The 16,074-nt window shown below is 38.3% G+C and overlaps 1 protein-coding gene across 2 annotated transcripts in view; it reads left to right on the top strand.

Annotated features, from left to right (window-relative positions):
- Positions 1–16: 16 nt before the first annotated feature.
- Positions 17–16,074, top strand: part of LOC136259182 (tubulin-specific chaperone C-like) — a 24,271-nt gene continuing 8,213 nt past the window's right edge. Inside the window, exons 1-6 of one of the 2 annotated variants that reach the window (XM_066052646.1) lie at positions 321–405; positions 3,732–3,820; positions 4,516–4,651; positions 4,749–4,903; positions 5,747–5,968; positions 9,800–9,909. In XM_066052646.1, the coding sequence (XP_065908718.1) occupies positions 336–405; positions 3,732–3,820; positions 4,516–4,651; positions 4,749–4,903; positions 5,747–5,968; positions 9,800–9,909 (782 nt within the window). In that variant the 5' untranslated portion in view covers positions 321–335. Of the gene's footprint in view, positions 131–320; positions 406–3,731; positions 3,821–4,515; positions 4,652–4,748; positions 4,904–5,746; positions 5,969–9,799; positions 9,910–16,074 lie in introns of those variants that run through there. The other variant, XM_066052656.1, reaches the window with a different exon arrangement.

The following is a 16,074-nucleotide window of genomic DNA, read 5'->3' as shown; positions in this document are numbered from 1 at the left end:
TTTTTTTACCGTTCGACCACGTGCACGTGCGCACAGATTTTCGATTCGGACGTCACCCCCCATACTGTAATATAATTTAGGAGCTTTCGCTCTGGAAGATTTCAAGAAACCGATGACGGAACAATACACGGTATGTCTTTTCTTTGTAGACTATGTACAAGGCTAGCATAGAAGGTTTCGAGTTCTTTTTAAAGCACACCGTATTGTTTTCATGGTTGAGGCGCTTAGTAGAAATTGAATGTGAGCAAATAAAGACATTGATACAGAATCAGAAGTTCATAAGCCCCGGCTTATGAACTCTAGAATGCGGTCAATGTTCTTTGTTTTCAGCAAGTATGAAGAGCATAGATGCGGTTCAACAAAATGCTACTGTTGAGGAAAGTTTACTATGGCAGTACAGGATATGTATGTTTTGTACATATTCAGGAGTTAATTGGGATCACTTATATTGTTGACTCTGACATGATGCCTTACACATCATGATCATGAACAAAATTAATGTGTAGTGATCTATAACAGCAATTGCAAATTTGTTCATTACATAGAGTAAATTATCTATTCTCGGACACCATGTATACTCGGACACTCGTTCTCGTAACCTACTGGACGGAATCCTACGAAAATTGGTGTGGAGATACCTTGCATATAGCCCAACTATACCTCCAATTTTGAGCCAAAAACGTTTGTTTGATTGTTGTGCTAGACCACATCAAAGTCGTTGCTCAAAATCATAGATTCTCGGACAAAATTCAAGTATTGTCGGACACCGGTCAGCAATCCTACATCAAATACTTTAAAGATTTACCACCAACACCATCTGTTAGGGCTATTCATTAGCTATCAGCAGAGCCATAGTTTATTTCTTTCTATCTCATTTGCAGGAAGCTGTGATCGGAAATGTGCGAGCATGTCACCACCTCTATTCTCGGACACGAGTTATCAGCTTGTTCTCGTACACGGTTATATCAAATCGTACAAAAATTATTGTGCACATACTTTATACACAGCCTATCTGAACCTCCAAGTTTGAGCTAAAAAGCTTTTATGGTTAGCTAACTAGAGCGGATTAAAGTTTCCACGAGAAAATTAGTATTCTCATTTTTCTCGGATAATAGCCAATGCTTCCTACCCCAAATAATTTAGCCACTTCCTACCACCACCATCTGATAGAGCTGTTCATTGGCTATCAGCAGAGCCATAGTTTATTTCTTTCCATCACCGTAATGGATAGTTATGATCGGAAATATGTGAGTATGCAATTACATCTATTCTCGGACACATTGTTTCTGTGTTGTCTGATTAAATCTTGGCTCAAGCTATTTCTGGTGATGCAAAAAGGTAGTTCACTGGCATTACATGCTATTTAAAGTAGTTCAAGTCAATAAAAAGTAAAAAAAAATCACCAGAAATAGCTTGAGCCAAGATTCAATCAGACAGCACAGAAACGATGTGTCCGAGAATAGATGTAATTGCATAATCACATATTTCCGATCATAACTATCCATTACGGTGATGAAAAGAAATAAACTATGGCTCTGCTGATAGCCAATGAACAGCTCTATCAGATGGTGGTGGTAGGAAGTGGCTAAATTATTTGGGGTAGGAAGCATTGGTTATTATCCGAGAAAAATGAGAATACTAATTTTCTTGTGGAAACTTTAATCCGCTCTAGTTAGCTAACCATAAAAGCTTTTTAGCTCAAACTTGGAGGTTCAGATAGGCTGTGTATAAAGTATGTGTACAATAATTTTTGTACGATTTGATATAACCGTGTACGAGAACAAGCTGATAACTCGTGTCCGAGAATAGAGGTGGTGACATGCTCGCACATTTCCGATCACAGCTTCCTGCAAATGAGATAGAAAGAAATAAACTATGGCTCTGCTGATAGCTAATGAATAGCCCTAACAGATGGTGTTGGTGGTAAATCTTTAAAGTATTTGATGTAGGATTACTGACCGGTGTCCGACAATACTTGAATTTTGTCCGAGAATCTATGATTTTGAGCAACGACTTTGATGTGATCTAGCACAACAATCAAACAAGAGTTTTGGCTCAAAATTGGAGGTATAGTTGGGCTATATGCAAGGTATTTCCACACCAATTTTTGTAGGATTCCGTCCAGCAGTTTACAAGAACGAGTGTCCGAGTATACATGGTGTCCGAGAATAGATAATTTACTCTACATAGGGTGTTTGATTGTTTCTATCTGGTGTGAGCAATGTATCCCAGTCATGAGTAATGTGCCTATCATTGTAATGCCCGACTACCACTGATACGGGCTGAGGGTGGGGAAAGGTCAGGGATGGTGGGGGAATTAATCGCTAAATTTCCCCGGCATAGTGGGGATTTGTCTTCACTAAAGAAATTCACTCAAGACAGCAAAGGTGTGTGCTTTCAGTTTAGGAAGGAGTGTCTTGGGTGCTAGCTACTACGTTCATACTAGAATCCACTTGAACTAACTCATCACTAGACCAATGCCACACGACTGTACAAATCCCTCCTAGCCCCAGTATTCCCGGAGTTTGCAGGTTGAGACTTGGTCTGGGTTTGCATCGCCAGTACTTCCCCAGTAGGTGAGGAATTGTAATTTTCAGTGATGCAAATCCCCACCTTCCTCCACCTCAGCCTGTATCATCAGTTGTAGTCGGGGATTACATTGATAGGTGCATAATAGGTGATTGGAAGCTTGCACATTTACATACATTTAGCAATACCGTATAGCATGTATTTCGAGTATGAGCGATGTTGCTAAAAATAAAATTTTCATGGATTTGCAAACAGTTCCAAAATGTATTAGACTACCTGTACCTGTATGTGGAGGTCTAAATATTTCAAGAATAAAATTTTTGCTGATAACCCACAAAACCGCGAAATCAGCAAAAAAATTTCCCCCCTCAAAATAGTTAGGCTATACCGATTACGGTAACTATTCTTGTCAACATATTCCTTAAAATTATCATTCGATTTGACTTGTATACATTTGCTAAAGTGGTTAATTCCATACAGGAATTCTGACAGCCCACAATGTTTTGTTTGAATTTTAATCATGATACTGCATACATATAGCAGGTTTATAGCAAGTGATTAATTTTAGCATTTAAGATCATTTGCTAAAATTTAATTCTTAAGAATTTTAATACCGTATAGCATCATCACATGATTTTGTTAAGGTCACATTTGTTGAAGGCTTCATCACTATATACGTTTGCCCAACCAAAGCTGTGTCCTGTAAAGAAGCTTATGAAAGTTGAAGCAAAAAGTGTAGATAAGACAAGGTACATGTGACTTGAGCTAACAATCTATATATAAAATGATTGCATTTTAGCCTGCAGGTTTGCTAGCAAAGGTCTAGCTCATATTTTTAGAAAGATTTCTCTCAGCCCATGTGAACTAGTTAAGCAGTGGATATGACTCGGACAATAACAAAAATGATGCCATGCCGGCACAATTTGCTTTGTTTTCTAGTTTGCTAGTTCAAACAGAAATAGTTGGTGCTTATTATGAATGTGTTTTTTTGCACGTACCTTTATTAACAGCAAGTTTTAATATTAGCGATGACCTTCAGTCTCTAGATTTTCTGCTGCTATTATTTAAGAAATTTCAGATGCTATAATAACCCGTTATATGGTATCTACAGTATATTTTTGTGTATTAGAATGGTATGTTAGCAATGCTTTAAAGTTTGATTAAAATAGAAGTTTCTTATTCACGAAGCGACTCCACCACAGGTCTCAACAAAACAATTAGCACAACTGACTATACCAGCACGTTCTTCACCACCCTATTCTGGTGTTGGAGGGTAAACTGGAGTGCCAAGGTAAGTATTGGTGTCTTACTTTCCTAGAAAATGGGCTATGTTGCTGCGTGACATGCTAAAAACCAGCGCCATTATTGTGCAGTAGTTATGCTAGCTGTCTTTCTCCACTTTTACTTTGTTTAGCTACATGAGGCACGGTGACGTCAATCCATTGATTCTCCCTCGTGATATAGACTTGCCTTGAACAGTTGCGAGGATACTCCAGTGTCTAGTCCAATGTCTGGTAGCTATACCAATAACGATACAACCTTATGGCTGCTACCACGTGTCGCTAATTTTTCACAGATTTCTCTTACTCAAGTTGATGCAATTCTTGTTAATAGCAGTCTGCATCACCAATGAAAGTGCTGTTTCAGCGACTAAGCCTTGAGAGGAAAGTAAGTTAGCCTTCCCATGGCAGCCTTGTGCATAACACTGTCACTAGCAATGGCGCAAGGAATAGCTGTCCTTTTCACTGCTGGCAGACCATTTTCTAAAACAGTAAGACACTCCAAACTAGCACCTTCGAAGTATAAACGTCCTCGGAGTCAGTGTTAGAATGACGTAATAAAACCTTGGCTCCACCTCAGTTTTCATTGCATCATTCTAACATTTCCTCAGACGTTTTTACTTTGAAGGTGCTAGTTTGGAATGTCTTACTGTACTAATAATAATGGAATCACCATACTGTACATACTTAATCTTCACTGATATAGCATAAGATCCCTGAAAGGCTACGTCAAAGAGAAGCAGAAAGAAAGGCTCTCCTGGAGAAGAAAAAGCAAGTGAAGGATGCTTCAGCAGAAGACAGTATAAAACGGTTCAGTTTGGACTTTGCTAAAAGAAAATTAGGTAATGTACATGCATTTTAAGCACCCAGCACAAATAGAAGCCTGTTTTGTGACTTGTGTAATTACTTACTTGTGTATGTTTCATTCTTGTACAATAGATATTGAAAGCCAGCTGTCTAATTCCAGCAATGTTAAGCAGGAAGAGTTACAATTGTTCTTTGATGAAGTGAATGTTGCGATCCAACAACTTCAGAAACTAGTGACCGACTCAACAATGTTTCTAACTTCATATGATTTGAGGACATCTCAACATGTACGTACATGTATATAGTAAGTGCAGTATGTTATAATATTATGTTGACATTGTGCTATATAAAGTCTTTGTATTTCTGGAATTAAATTGATTGATTTCTTTTGTATCTATGGTAATGGTTAAACATATAAATGTAGTGCCAGTGTATGGTAAGTGAAACTATACAATGTAGATCAGAAGCCATCATTGTTATGAATACTGAATCCTTTTGTCACAACAGAAGCAGTTCAATGAATACTCTTCACTTACATGAAGCCTTCTTGTTAAATTCCTTAGCTTAAGTAGGAGTGTAGCTACATGCTTAAACAAATGCTGCTTGTGATTATGATAGTCGATCCATTAAATAAATATGTCTTTAAATGATGTCAGCCCCATTAGCTGATAAACAGTACAAAAGTACAATACATTGCTTAATGGTAAAGGCAGCATTTATGTGATGTACCGTCTAGCTGTTTAAATTTGTAAGTGCCACTTACTGTATATACAGCCAATGAAGGCACTATTTTAAGCATTTGACACTGATTGGTACCCAATGGTGTGAGTTCTTGACTACCTGTCCTGGAATCTTCTTCGTTCTAGTCCCCACCCCCATGGGAGACATCCACCCATCTAGCCAAGGGATGCTGGGTAACCTATATATTTAGGCCAGTGAATGAATGGACTCCCAAGGACATTAATTGTAGGGAGCTAAGACTCTTTCTCAATGCAATGTATGAACTGTGTGCACCATTAACCATACCATGTTACCAGGTCCACCACAAGAAGGTACTGTATACATACACAACACACACGTACACACACAATGTATTACAGTATGTATAATCACGTTGTATCAATGTGCAGCATGTGAACCATTTACAAACCATGCTTGCTGAGAAACAAGATCAACTGATGCCAAAGAAGAAATTCACATTTACTAAAAGGACAAAGGAGAAAGAAACTTCTAGCTATGATGTGGTATCTGATAAAGATAAGAATGCTGGCCAGTTAATATCCACTGCAATACTTACTAATCCACTGCAGCATGGAATTTTTAGTAAAAGAGATGAGATTTGTGTAATGAAGGTAATTTTATTTGGAAAGTTTATACAGTACAGTTGCAATGTACATGAGTTTAATGTTGTATGTTGCTACGTAGGTTGGTTGGTACTTTTGTCTCCGTTTTGGAATGCTATTATTGGTTAGTACAATACAAACCACTGAAAATTTGTGTCTGACAAGATGTCTGGGTTGACAAATTTTACCCTACTGGGAAACTTTGTAATTTTGTTTTATTATGATATAGGACAGACAGCTAGGTAACAATAGTATGCAACATGTTATGGTGTTCACTAATCATGTTAGAGTACAGTACATCTCAAAGCTATTATGCACTTCTGTAAAGCTACATAAACTACTGTAAATCGATTGACTGACTGTTGTTTCTGGTACTGTACATCGATCCATACACTGTACTTTAGGTAAATGTCTTTCCTTGTCATGCTCTATTATCCTTTCCAAACAGAAGCCCTTTTTGTTGTGTGTCTTCATGGCTAGTATGAACAACAGAATCCATGATGACTATGCTACTCTATGAGTCATTTAGTGTGTGTTACTATACTACAGTGTATATGTTCTGTTTGTAGACATGAAACTGATTACTCAATTAAAAACTGCTTGCTTTATAGGAGTTATATGCCTGTCGAGTATGACTCTTTCTGAGAATAATGTACATCTGTATGTAAAGTGTATAAGTGTGTAATTGAGAACTGAAAGAGATCTTGTAAAAAGATCTGACAATCAATATATATGCATGTCGATGAATAGTTGAAGATATATTACATGATTCACACATTCCTTCTTTGCATCATATTGTGGTACTTTGGTTATTACAGTGATCTACAGGTACAAAGCCGTATCTGAAGCCACATTGTATTGTTTGAGCACCAGTTACAAGGTTGTACAGAAAACAGTACATATGAAAGAAAATTCAAGGGACAAATACAGTGCATATTGGTATATTAATACTCCGACCACTAGTACTTTATTTCATGTAATTATCAGCCATGCTTTAGGTACTTTGAATGTTTAAAGTCTCACCTTGTGCCTTCACACATGATTAATCACATGCAAACAGAGTTTATTAAGTACTGACATACTTTGACTTTCCCAAAAACTGCATGCACACAGCATACACTGGTACAGGGGTGTACTTATTAAATGTTTGTTCCTTACCTTGCACATCCTCTCCATAAAACCTTTAGAACCGATGGGAATTTTGTTACAGTTCTAGTGCCTTCATTTTCAACAGATTTGATATCATTCAACTTTGCACTTGATGCATGTTTTGACTTTTTTTCACACACTGTACACTAAAGTAAGTGTGTTTGTGCTAGAGTGGTGATACGCTACCAAAACAAAAGTAATGGGATTACTGGTAGTAGTGTGGTTTCTGAATGACTTGTACAAAGCTTACTTGCAGTTAGTCTTGCATGTTTTGGTAGGGATAATTTACTATGGAACAGTTTCGTTTAATGTATGTACTAGTTTGGCTATCCCCATCAAGTGATGTTTCATGTGCAGTATGGATTGAACAAGTGTATATGTACAAATTTCAAGGTACACCCTGTATGTAAATTTCACGGATTTCACAGTTGCTTGGCATTCCGCAAAGTTTCATACTTGAAATTAATGATTACAAGGGTTTAGCTCTAATAGGTAACCTCAGTGAAGAGTGAGTGATCCTCAAAGCAAAAGGATGAGAATCCTTGATCCGCGAAAATTATGTTACTCAAAAGTTTGTATGTACATGTACGGTATGTATATGTAGTGTATAATCACATTTCATTAGGATCTTTTCAGCAAGTAGTGTATTTCTGTGACTAACAGGCTTATTCTTCACCAAAACATATACTATATTCTTGAAGCCATATCTTCACCTATGATCTTGCTATTTCACTCTGTTTGTGCCAATTGGTAGTTCTATAGATGGTAAACCCTGTGTCCAAGTTTCATTTCAATACAAGGAACTGTACCTGTAAGTCTGTGAGACACTTTGGAAAACATACAAATTTGCCAATGTGTGGTTTAGAAAATGTGTACTCCAGACATTACCATATCCTTAATTAAGTTCCTCATGCCTTTAAATAAAGTGGTCTAATGATTTCAAAATTCTGTACTGTACTTAATGCTTCTCAGGAAAAAAGCACTTCTAAGAAACAGGAGGCATGCTGACTGTTAAAGATAACTAACAAACCACATTCCATAGCACTCAGTGACATCCTCAGACAAGAGGTTTCAGTGTAACCAAGCAAATTGCTAGTATGTACAGTGTATATATGTGCGGGACATCTCTTTAATTCAGACACCTTGCAACCAGATGGCTGTAGTCGTATTGTTGCTTACTAAAGAGTCAATTATTTTCCTGTCACTGATTGATGGAGTATTATTATGCAAGTGCTGTGACCATGCATCTTATATATTTTACTATAATTAAAGATCTCTCAGTCTGGCTGTAAATAAAGTTTTAGGTTTTGCTGCTTATTACTTTATCAAGACTATTGCTCTGGTTACAGCTAATTAATGTGGTACACAGCGTCACCAATGGTTCACAATTGAGGTCATCCATATGGTTTTGTGGAAAGCATGCACAACATTATTTGCATGGTTGTGAAGGATTCAGTTTGCCACTTTAGCACTGGAGTGTATACCTTGTAATCTTTTTCATTCACTTGACATCTTAAATTGCTTTCATTGTACACTCTAGCAAGTTGCCTCGACTTATATGTTGCATGTACGTCAATATTAATTAATCAAAGAAGTTACTGCATCAGCATCAACAGAAAGTGTGACACCATATGGATTACACCTAAGCAATGGTTTAAGTAAACTTGCAACAGTAACCTAGCAACATTAGTAATTGTTTAGCAACAATCTCAAGTGATGTAATATAATTTGTGTTGGCATGGTGTGCTTATGTCAGCTTTTGTGATAACAATGAGCAAATGGTAGTGTTGATAGTGACTGAGTGTGTACAAGTAATTAAAACTCCTAATAAACTGTGTATCCTAGGCAATTTTCTTTTTGTCTTACAATCAACTGTTGTTTTGTACACAACTTCATTAGTCAAAGCAAGAGTCGTGTGAACTCTTGGTAAAAGCCTCAAAACTCTGTTGTATAGATGTGTTTGTGCTTGTGTTTTGTTTAAGTTATGGACTTTATCCAAAATTATGTCACAGACATAAATTGGCCGTTGTAGTGTGGGGATGTTTGTACATTTTTGTATGGGCGACTATGGGAAGAAAATTTTGAACGGAAATATCTCAGCCAGTAAGGAAGATATCAAGCTCTAACCAGCAAGTATGTTTAAAAATTAGCTGAAAGAATAGGAATCAGCGTTGTTTTGAAAATCAACCGAAAATCGTTTGTATGTACGTATTGTAATGTCTTAGTACCTGCTAGTTAGAGTTCAATATTTTCCTTCTTGGCTGAGATATTGCCCTTCAAAATTTTTCTCCCCATAGTTGCCCATACAAATTTTACGAACGTCCCCACACTACAGCAGACGTTTTTATGTCTGTGACGTAATTTTGGATAAGGCTTATTCCATTAGGTGTAGCAACTTGTGCTTCATTGCTTGCAACTATTCGGCAAACACCTGAAAACTGCCACACAGTGATACTTTCTTTGCCTGGGTATTTAAATATGCTTGTGTGATAGCTTCACCTGTAGGTTTCATTTATCACCAACAGGCTTCAAATTCTTGAGTGAAGCGCTGACAGGTTTTACAAATACATGTCCAGCATCTTAGAGAAGATGCATTATTTTATGGGATGTATGTATACAGGGTCTACCCCCATGTGCATATTCCAGTGATCTGTTATGTATATGTTCATTGTTATGCTTATATATTTATAGGAGTCAGAAATAAATGCTCAGGACATTGTTGTGAATGAATTAACTGGTTGTGAAGTCAAGTTATTTGGATCTCCTTCGACTTTACACATAACAAACTGTGTTGATTGCAAGTATGTATGTAAGTAGAGTAGCCCTACGCTGTACACGTGTACAGTGTATGTATATATGTCTGTATGTATAACTATGAATTAGACTCTGGTTTGGGTGGGTAATAAATCTCATATACTCTAGTATACTTCACGCCTTCAGGCACAATATAACATGCTCAAAATCTAGGTTTATCCAATCGCTATGCATTGTTCACGTGTGTGAACGAGCACGATTATTTTGTCACGTGAGGACGCATAGTTGCCATGGCGCTAGTATTATCGCAAGAAAACCAGCCGTTTTTGCCTAACCTACAGCAGAAATAGTCATGGATGAGGTAAGTAATCTGAGTGTAACGTGAAATAGAGTCTAAAGCAGTTATATGGGCACAATGTAGAGTCTATGAAATTTATAAATCCTCAGACCCTTAGTAGCACCCTCGCTTTTCTCGTGCGCTACAGCCCGGGCCTTCAGGTTTATAAATTTTATAGACTCCACATTGTGTCCGTATAACTATTATTTGTATGTGTTTATGTTGTTCGTACATGTGCAACACCTATTTTTAAAATTGATTTGTTATAGCGACTTACTGTATTATAAGCTTTGCTCTGCATACTGTGCTTGGCATGCCTATTTAGGTACAGTACTATTGATGCTATAGTAACACTGCCCAAATTTGTGAAGTGTTCTCATGTCTATAGGTGATCTGTTCTTTCATAGTTACAAAACATTTTCATTGCACTTTAACCCACTAAAGTGCTTCTTGAGAATTGTTAGTGATGGTTGTCAGGTGCTGTGTTACTGCCTATACATAATATTAGCATGACAATAGTAGGGCCAGTACAAGTGATTTGGTGGTGAGCAACTACTGTATACAAAAGGTGAAGATTACACCATTATGTCATGAAGTCATGCCAAACAGTACAGTAGTGCTGTTTAGGTAGGGTTCCCCCAAAAGTGACGCATGCTACATAAAACACTGCCTAAATCATCCTAGAGACATCTTATGTGACAAAAATCACCTTTATGGAATAATTCAGTCTATTATAGTATGTTCACGTTGAGCTGAATCCTGAAAAAGAGCTAAAACTTAAAAGTGGATTTTTTTCTCGACAGAGTTAACATTTCAGCCAACCAAATGATTATTGGTAACAGCAAAGGTGTCAACAACAGACACGTACAGTTTGGCTCCATCACAAGTTCAGGAAAGGGCTGTAATAGACACTGTTCTTATATGGCTTCCCCATAGGAATGTATTGTGAAAATTTTGATTGGCCGTAAATATTATTATTATTATTACTAGGACCGCGTAACATACAACCAAGTACATACACCAACGTGACAGCCCCCTGGTGAGGCTATTAGGTGGTGAAGGCATGATCCCCAAATCAATTAACTCAACATGTCACAATAGTGACAGATACAACACAATAGTGGCATCGTAACTAAAGGCCACCAGTAGCTAAGTGCCAATACATCACTGATGTGGTAATGGCACAGTGATGTGTACACAGTATATGTAATTATGTATACAAAACATACAGGAGAGAACTATACATTATTGCAGTATTGTATGCAGCAATACATTATAGGCAACATCAACAGATTAAAAATTATTAGCCAATATACAGTAAAGTATCAAGAGCTAAATAAGGTTCATCAGTGGTGTAGCAATGGCACAGTGACTGGTGATGCACTATAATTATGCATACACAACCTGCAGGAGATAGCTACACAATACTGTAGGAGTATGCAAGCCAGATGAACCAGATAAAGGAAGACAGCCAAGCCAGCCAGAACCTAGTAGCTAAGCCAGGTGAAGGCAAAAAAGATTAAGCGTGTATTGAATTGCCTGACACCAACAGAAAGGAAATTTGTCGTGTCAGCTGCACAATACAAGATTGTTTACTTGTATTTCATATGGTAAAGAGCGTGGCATGTGTTTTAATGTTGGCCGTTGCTATTCGTACGGGCACGTACAAATAGCCCACGTGCTATTAGTACAGTCACGTACAAATAGCTCACGTGCTATTTGTGTGGTCACGTACGAATAGCTATTAAACCACCTTGTGCTATTCGTATGGCCTATGGTACGGTGGTCCGTATGAATAGCAAAAAAGCTATTTATATGATGGTACCACGTACGAATAGCTTACATGCTATTCGTACGATCACATGTAACTAAGGTGTAACTACAAATTTCCAAAAAACTATTTGTTGGCAACGGTCAGCTGCCTCCTCAGTGACAGAGATTGACATACAGTGCATGTTTAGGGGTGGGCCCATGCCCTACCAAAGAGTTTTTGGTATGTGAGATCGAGATATTGTAATAAAGCATGCAGTCAATCACTCCAATAAAGCAGTCACACTATTCAGAGAAGCAGTATCAAATTATGCAGTGCAGTGTGTTATATTTGGTGGAGGGCTGTCATTGTCAGCAGGCTGTGACTTTTTTGTCCCAACCCAGAGTCTGGATATGCCACTGTTGACAGCTCATTCAAGCTCAGCTGACTTATTGAGTTTCTATGCATGGTACAGTGATACTGCATGCTCACTTGTACTTATGTATGCATTGTAGCTTCGGTAAGAACATGCATAATTTTTATTATAATAATAATCACAAAATCAATATTCAGATAGCTGTACTCAAACTAGTACAGAAATATCAGTTAACTGCTAGCTAGCTAGAGCTAATTAATGCACAAAAATACATTACAAGCATGTATATTATGTCATAGCTAGAATAAGATGACCATGAATTACCTTGTGGTCATAATGGCATGATTAGATCTCTGCCAGAACAAAGATCATTACAGAAATATACACTCCAGTAATCAATTTGCATTTGCACTTTCCAAGATGGACCTGAAGAATTTATGCTGATCAAGAATTAGCAAAGGCAACGATTTATTTCAAACATCAGTTGTGTGACATATGCAACTTCGGAATCTGACATGAACTTGATTGCTACCCAGTGGTCGTAGCTAGTGTAAGCATTTCCATAACACTAGCATTCAGTAAAACTTGAAATACAATCCGGAGGAGTTCTTAAGATTGTGATTGTACCCTGTAAGTCATGAGATTGGTCACATAGCAGCATTAACTCTTGCCATACTAGTGTAGCTGGGAGTAAGACACTTAACTCTTGTCATACTAGTTGGTTGTGTGTAGCTGGGAGTGAGACACTCAACTGTTGTCACGCATAGCTGGAAGTGAGATACTCAACTCTTGTCACACATAGCTGGAAGTGAAACACTCAACTCTTGTCACACATAGCTGGAAATGAGACACTTATCTCGTCATACATAGCTGGGAGTGAGACACTTAACTCTTGTCATACTAGTTATGTGTAGCTGAGAGACACTTAATGTGATCAATCCGTCAAGTACATTGCAGCAGTAGTTGGGACTGTTGCTTATCTTGTAGCCAGGGTGACTGTTCAATGAATTGCTGCAAAGTAGAAAGTTTACAATGATGTCTGTTCATTTTAAGTGGTGGCAATGGGAGGCTGCATGCTAATCTAGAAGTCAAGCTTGAAGTGCATGGGTGCCAACTGTACAATCTATATTATTTAGACAGTAATCCGGTAATACTTACTCGTTCTACAACTATATGGTCCCTTTCTGAGTACTTCTTTGGTGCACGTGTTGCCGACGCTGATTCTCCTCGCCAGAAAATCGTCAGGGTGTCTGGGGTACAGGATTGCACAAATTCGGCCAATAATTTGGCTTGCTGAAACGTCGATATTACATCACAATAAAATCCACCAAAGCACTCTAGTCAAAGATGTACCAGAGTTCACACCACCAAACTTATGCGCCAAAAGTCACGTGTAGTTTCCGGAATGCAAAAATAGTTGAACTAGCTCGTTTATTATGAATCACGTGACTGCCGTACAAATAGCCTAAGAACTATTCATATGTGAGTACCGTATAGCCACTCCGTTTAATGTTTTCTTGTATTGTTAATTATGTGACTGGCAGCTGGCATGGAGACTTGAGACATTACAGACATAAAAGCTTACTTGTAATCTTCAAAGTGGCCTCTCACTCTCCTGCAGTCACTTCACAGACATTCGCTAATCTTCTCCTTCGCGCAATCTGTAATTAAGCAAGGGTGTGGTACTGGGCGTTATATAGAATTACACGTGTGGTTAGTCTCGTGCCCAAACGGGCTCGTGCTAATCCGCAAACACCGTCTGGTGACAATGCTTGAGTTTCTTGGGCCCGGAAGTGCGATCCAGCCAAAATATTGGCTGGCCAATCAGAATCGACGAATTGCATAATCGCATGAATGTATTGGAAGTAGATGAAAAAGCAGAATATTTAAAGCCGTTTTATCAGAAGTTACTCACCTAGGTTGATCAAAATGTTTGTTGTCAAGTTGTTTTTTCCTATCTCACCTTATGAATCATGACTCGACGTTTCACCAGAAATGAAACGCTTCCTCGACTAATACAATGAATGAAGAGATCGCATCTAGTAAACACCCCATTCTGAGTTTTACCTTATTCCTAGTCATTTTCGAATGGTTTTTCACTGTTTTAAAACGATTATGCAACTCCTCGATTCTGATTGGCCAGCCAATATTTTGGCTGGATCGCACTTCCAGGCCCAAGAAACTCGAGCATTGTCACCAGACGGTGTTTGCGCATTAGCGCGAGCCCGGCTGGGCACGAGACTAACGTGTGGTGAAGTCATCAGCACGAACGGGCGCGACGATTATACGTTTGTGCCTTCGTTCACAGGCGAATCGATCCCCGATTAGTTTATTTCTCTAGGCCTCGTAGTTTTCTCAAACATTAATTATTGTTTATTCATTATTTATTTATTTATGACGTAATTTTAACCGTGTTTCGTATTCTTAGTACTTGGTTGTATAATTAACACTTTGCAGTGACCAGCACTGAAGGTCTACAGCAACATGTGCTGCAGCCTTAGGATTACCTAACTATTATGTCAAACATTTGAACAAAAAGATTTTGAAATATTTTTAGCGGGTCAAGCAGTACTACAAATGAGCCAAATTTCAAGATCGTGTGTAATTGCATCCATGAGTTATTAAATGTTTTTGAGGATTCAGCTCAACTGGAACATACTGTAGTCCATCTCACATCAAATTAACATCAAATACAACATTAATCCTTTGAACCCGGAATTAATTTGGACATGATATATTGTGTAAGTGCGAACTACAGTATAGGCAAAGCGTCAGGTTACTATTACTATACAATAGGTTATTCTTATGCATAACGCACTGCAATATCATTTAAACAGTTTTATACAACATTAAAGAGTACTTTTGAAATGAAGTGATGAATGGCAGCTGTTGTCTTTGCTGAAACTTAACAGCATTTTTAAATGTTGTGAGCATCCATTGTAAGATCACGTGATCAATTGTATACCGCTGAATTCTGTAATGCATGAGGAATCTAATGGCATAGCACCAAGTATGGCTAGGGTATTCCTTCTTTATTGAAGCAGTGTACAGCCATGGCAGAGAGACATTTGATGAAGAAGGTGTACCCAATTGCATCAATGCTTAATGCCATCTCATCATGGAGTTCTTGGTGAATAATATAGTGGCTGTTATACTTGTGAATTAAGTTATTGTATATATTTCGTGCAGGATTTATATACTGTATCTAGTGCAGTGTTTATTAAATCTGTAGCAGTGTTTATAAATATGTGGTTGGAGTTTAAATACTGTGATTTTGACTAATTTTGAGACAAATGGCGCCCCATAATATAGAGGCATGCATCAAAACCTAAATATGGCTTACCAGGTTCAAAGGGTCAGGAGGTCGGATATAGTATTAAAAAGAAAATACCAAAACTCAAATTTTTGTCTGCCTGCCTGCCTGCCTGCCTGCCTGCCTGCCTGCCTGCCTGCCTGCCTGCCTGCCTGCCTGCCTGCCTGCCTGCCTGCCTGCCTGCCTGCCTGCCTGCCTGCCTGCCTGCCTGCCTGCCTGCCTGCCTGCCTGCCTGCCTCAGGCACAAGGCTGGAAGCCAAACAAAGCAGCACACGGCCACTATTTTCACCACAATAATACACTCACCAGTTTTTTGGGATTCCGATGAGTGTGTGCCCTCTACGCTTCATCTTTCCTTTTATCTTCAGTCAGGTCATCTTCAATCAGGTTGGTTGGACGTCTTCTTTAGCAATAAAACCATATCGAGGCATCAATT

This window comes from Dysidea avara, chromosome 1, assembly GCF_963678975.1.
Source record: "Dysidea avara chromosome 1, odDysAvar1.4, whole genome shotgun sequence".
NCBI lineage: Eukaryota > Metazoa > Porifera > Demospongiae > Dictyoceratida > Dysideidae > Dysidea > Dysidea avara.
The sequence above is the reverse complement of the archived record's forward strand: the minus strand, read 5'-3'. Positions and strand labels throughout refer to the sequence as shown.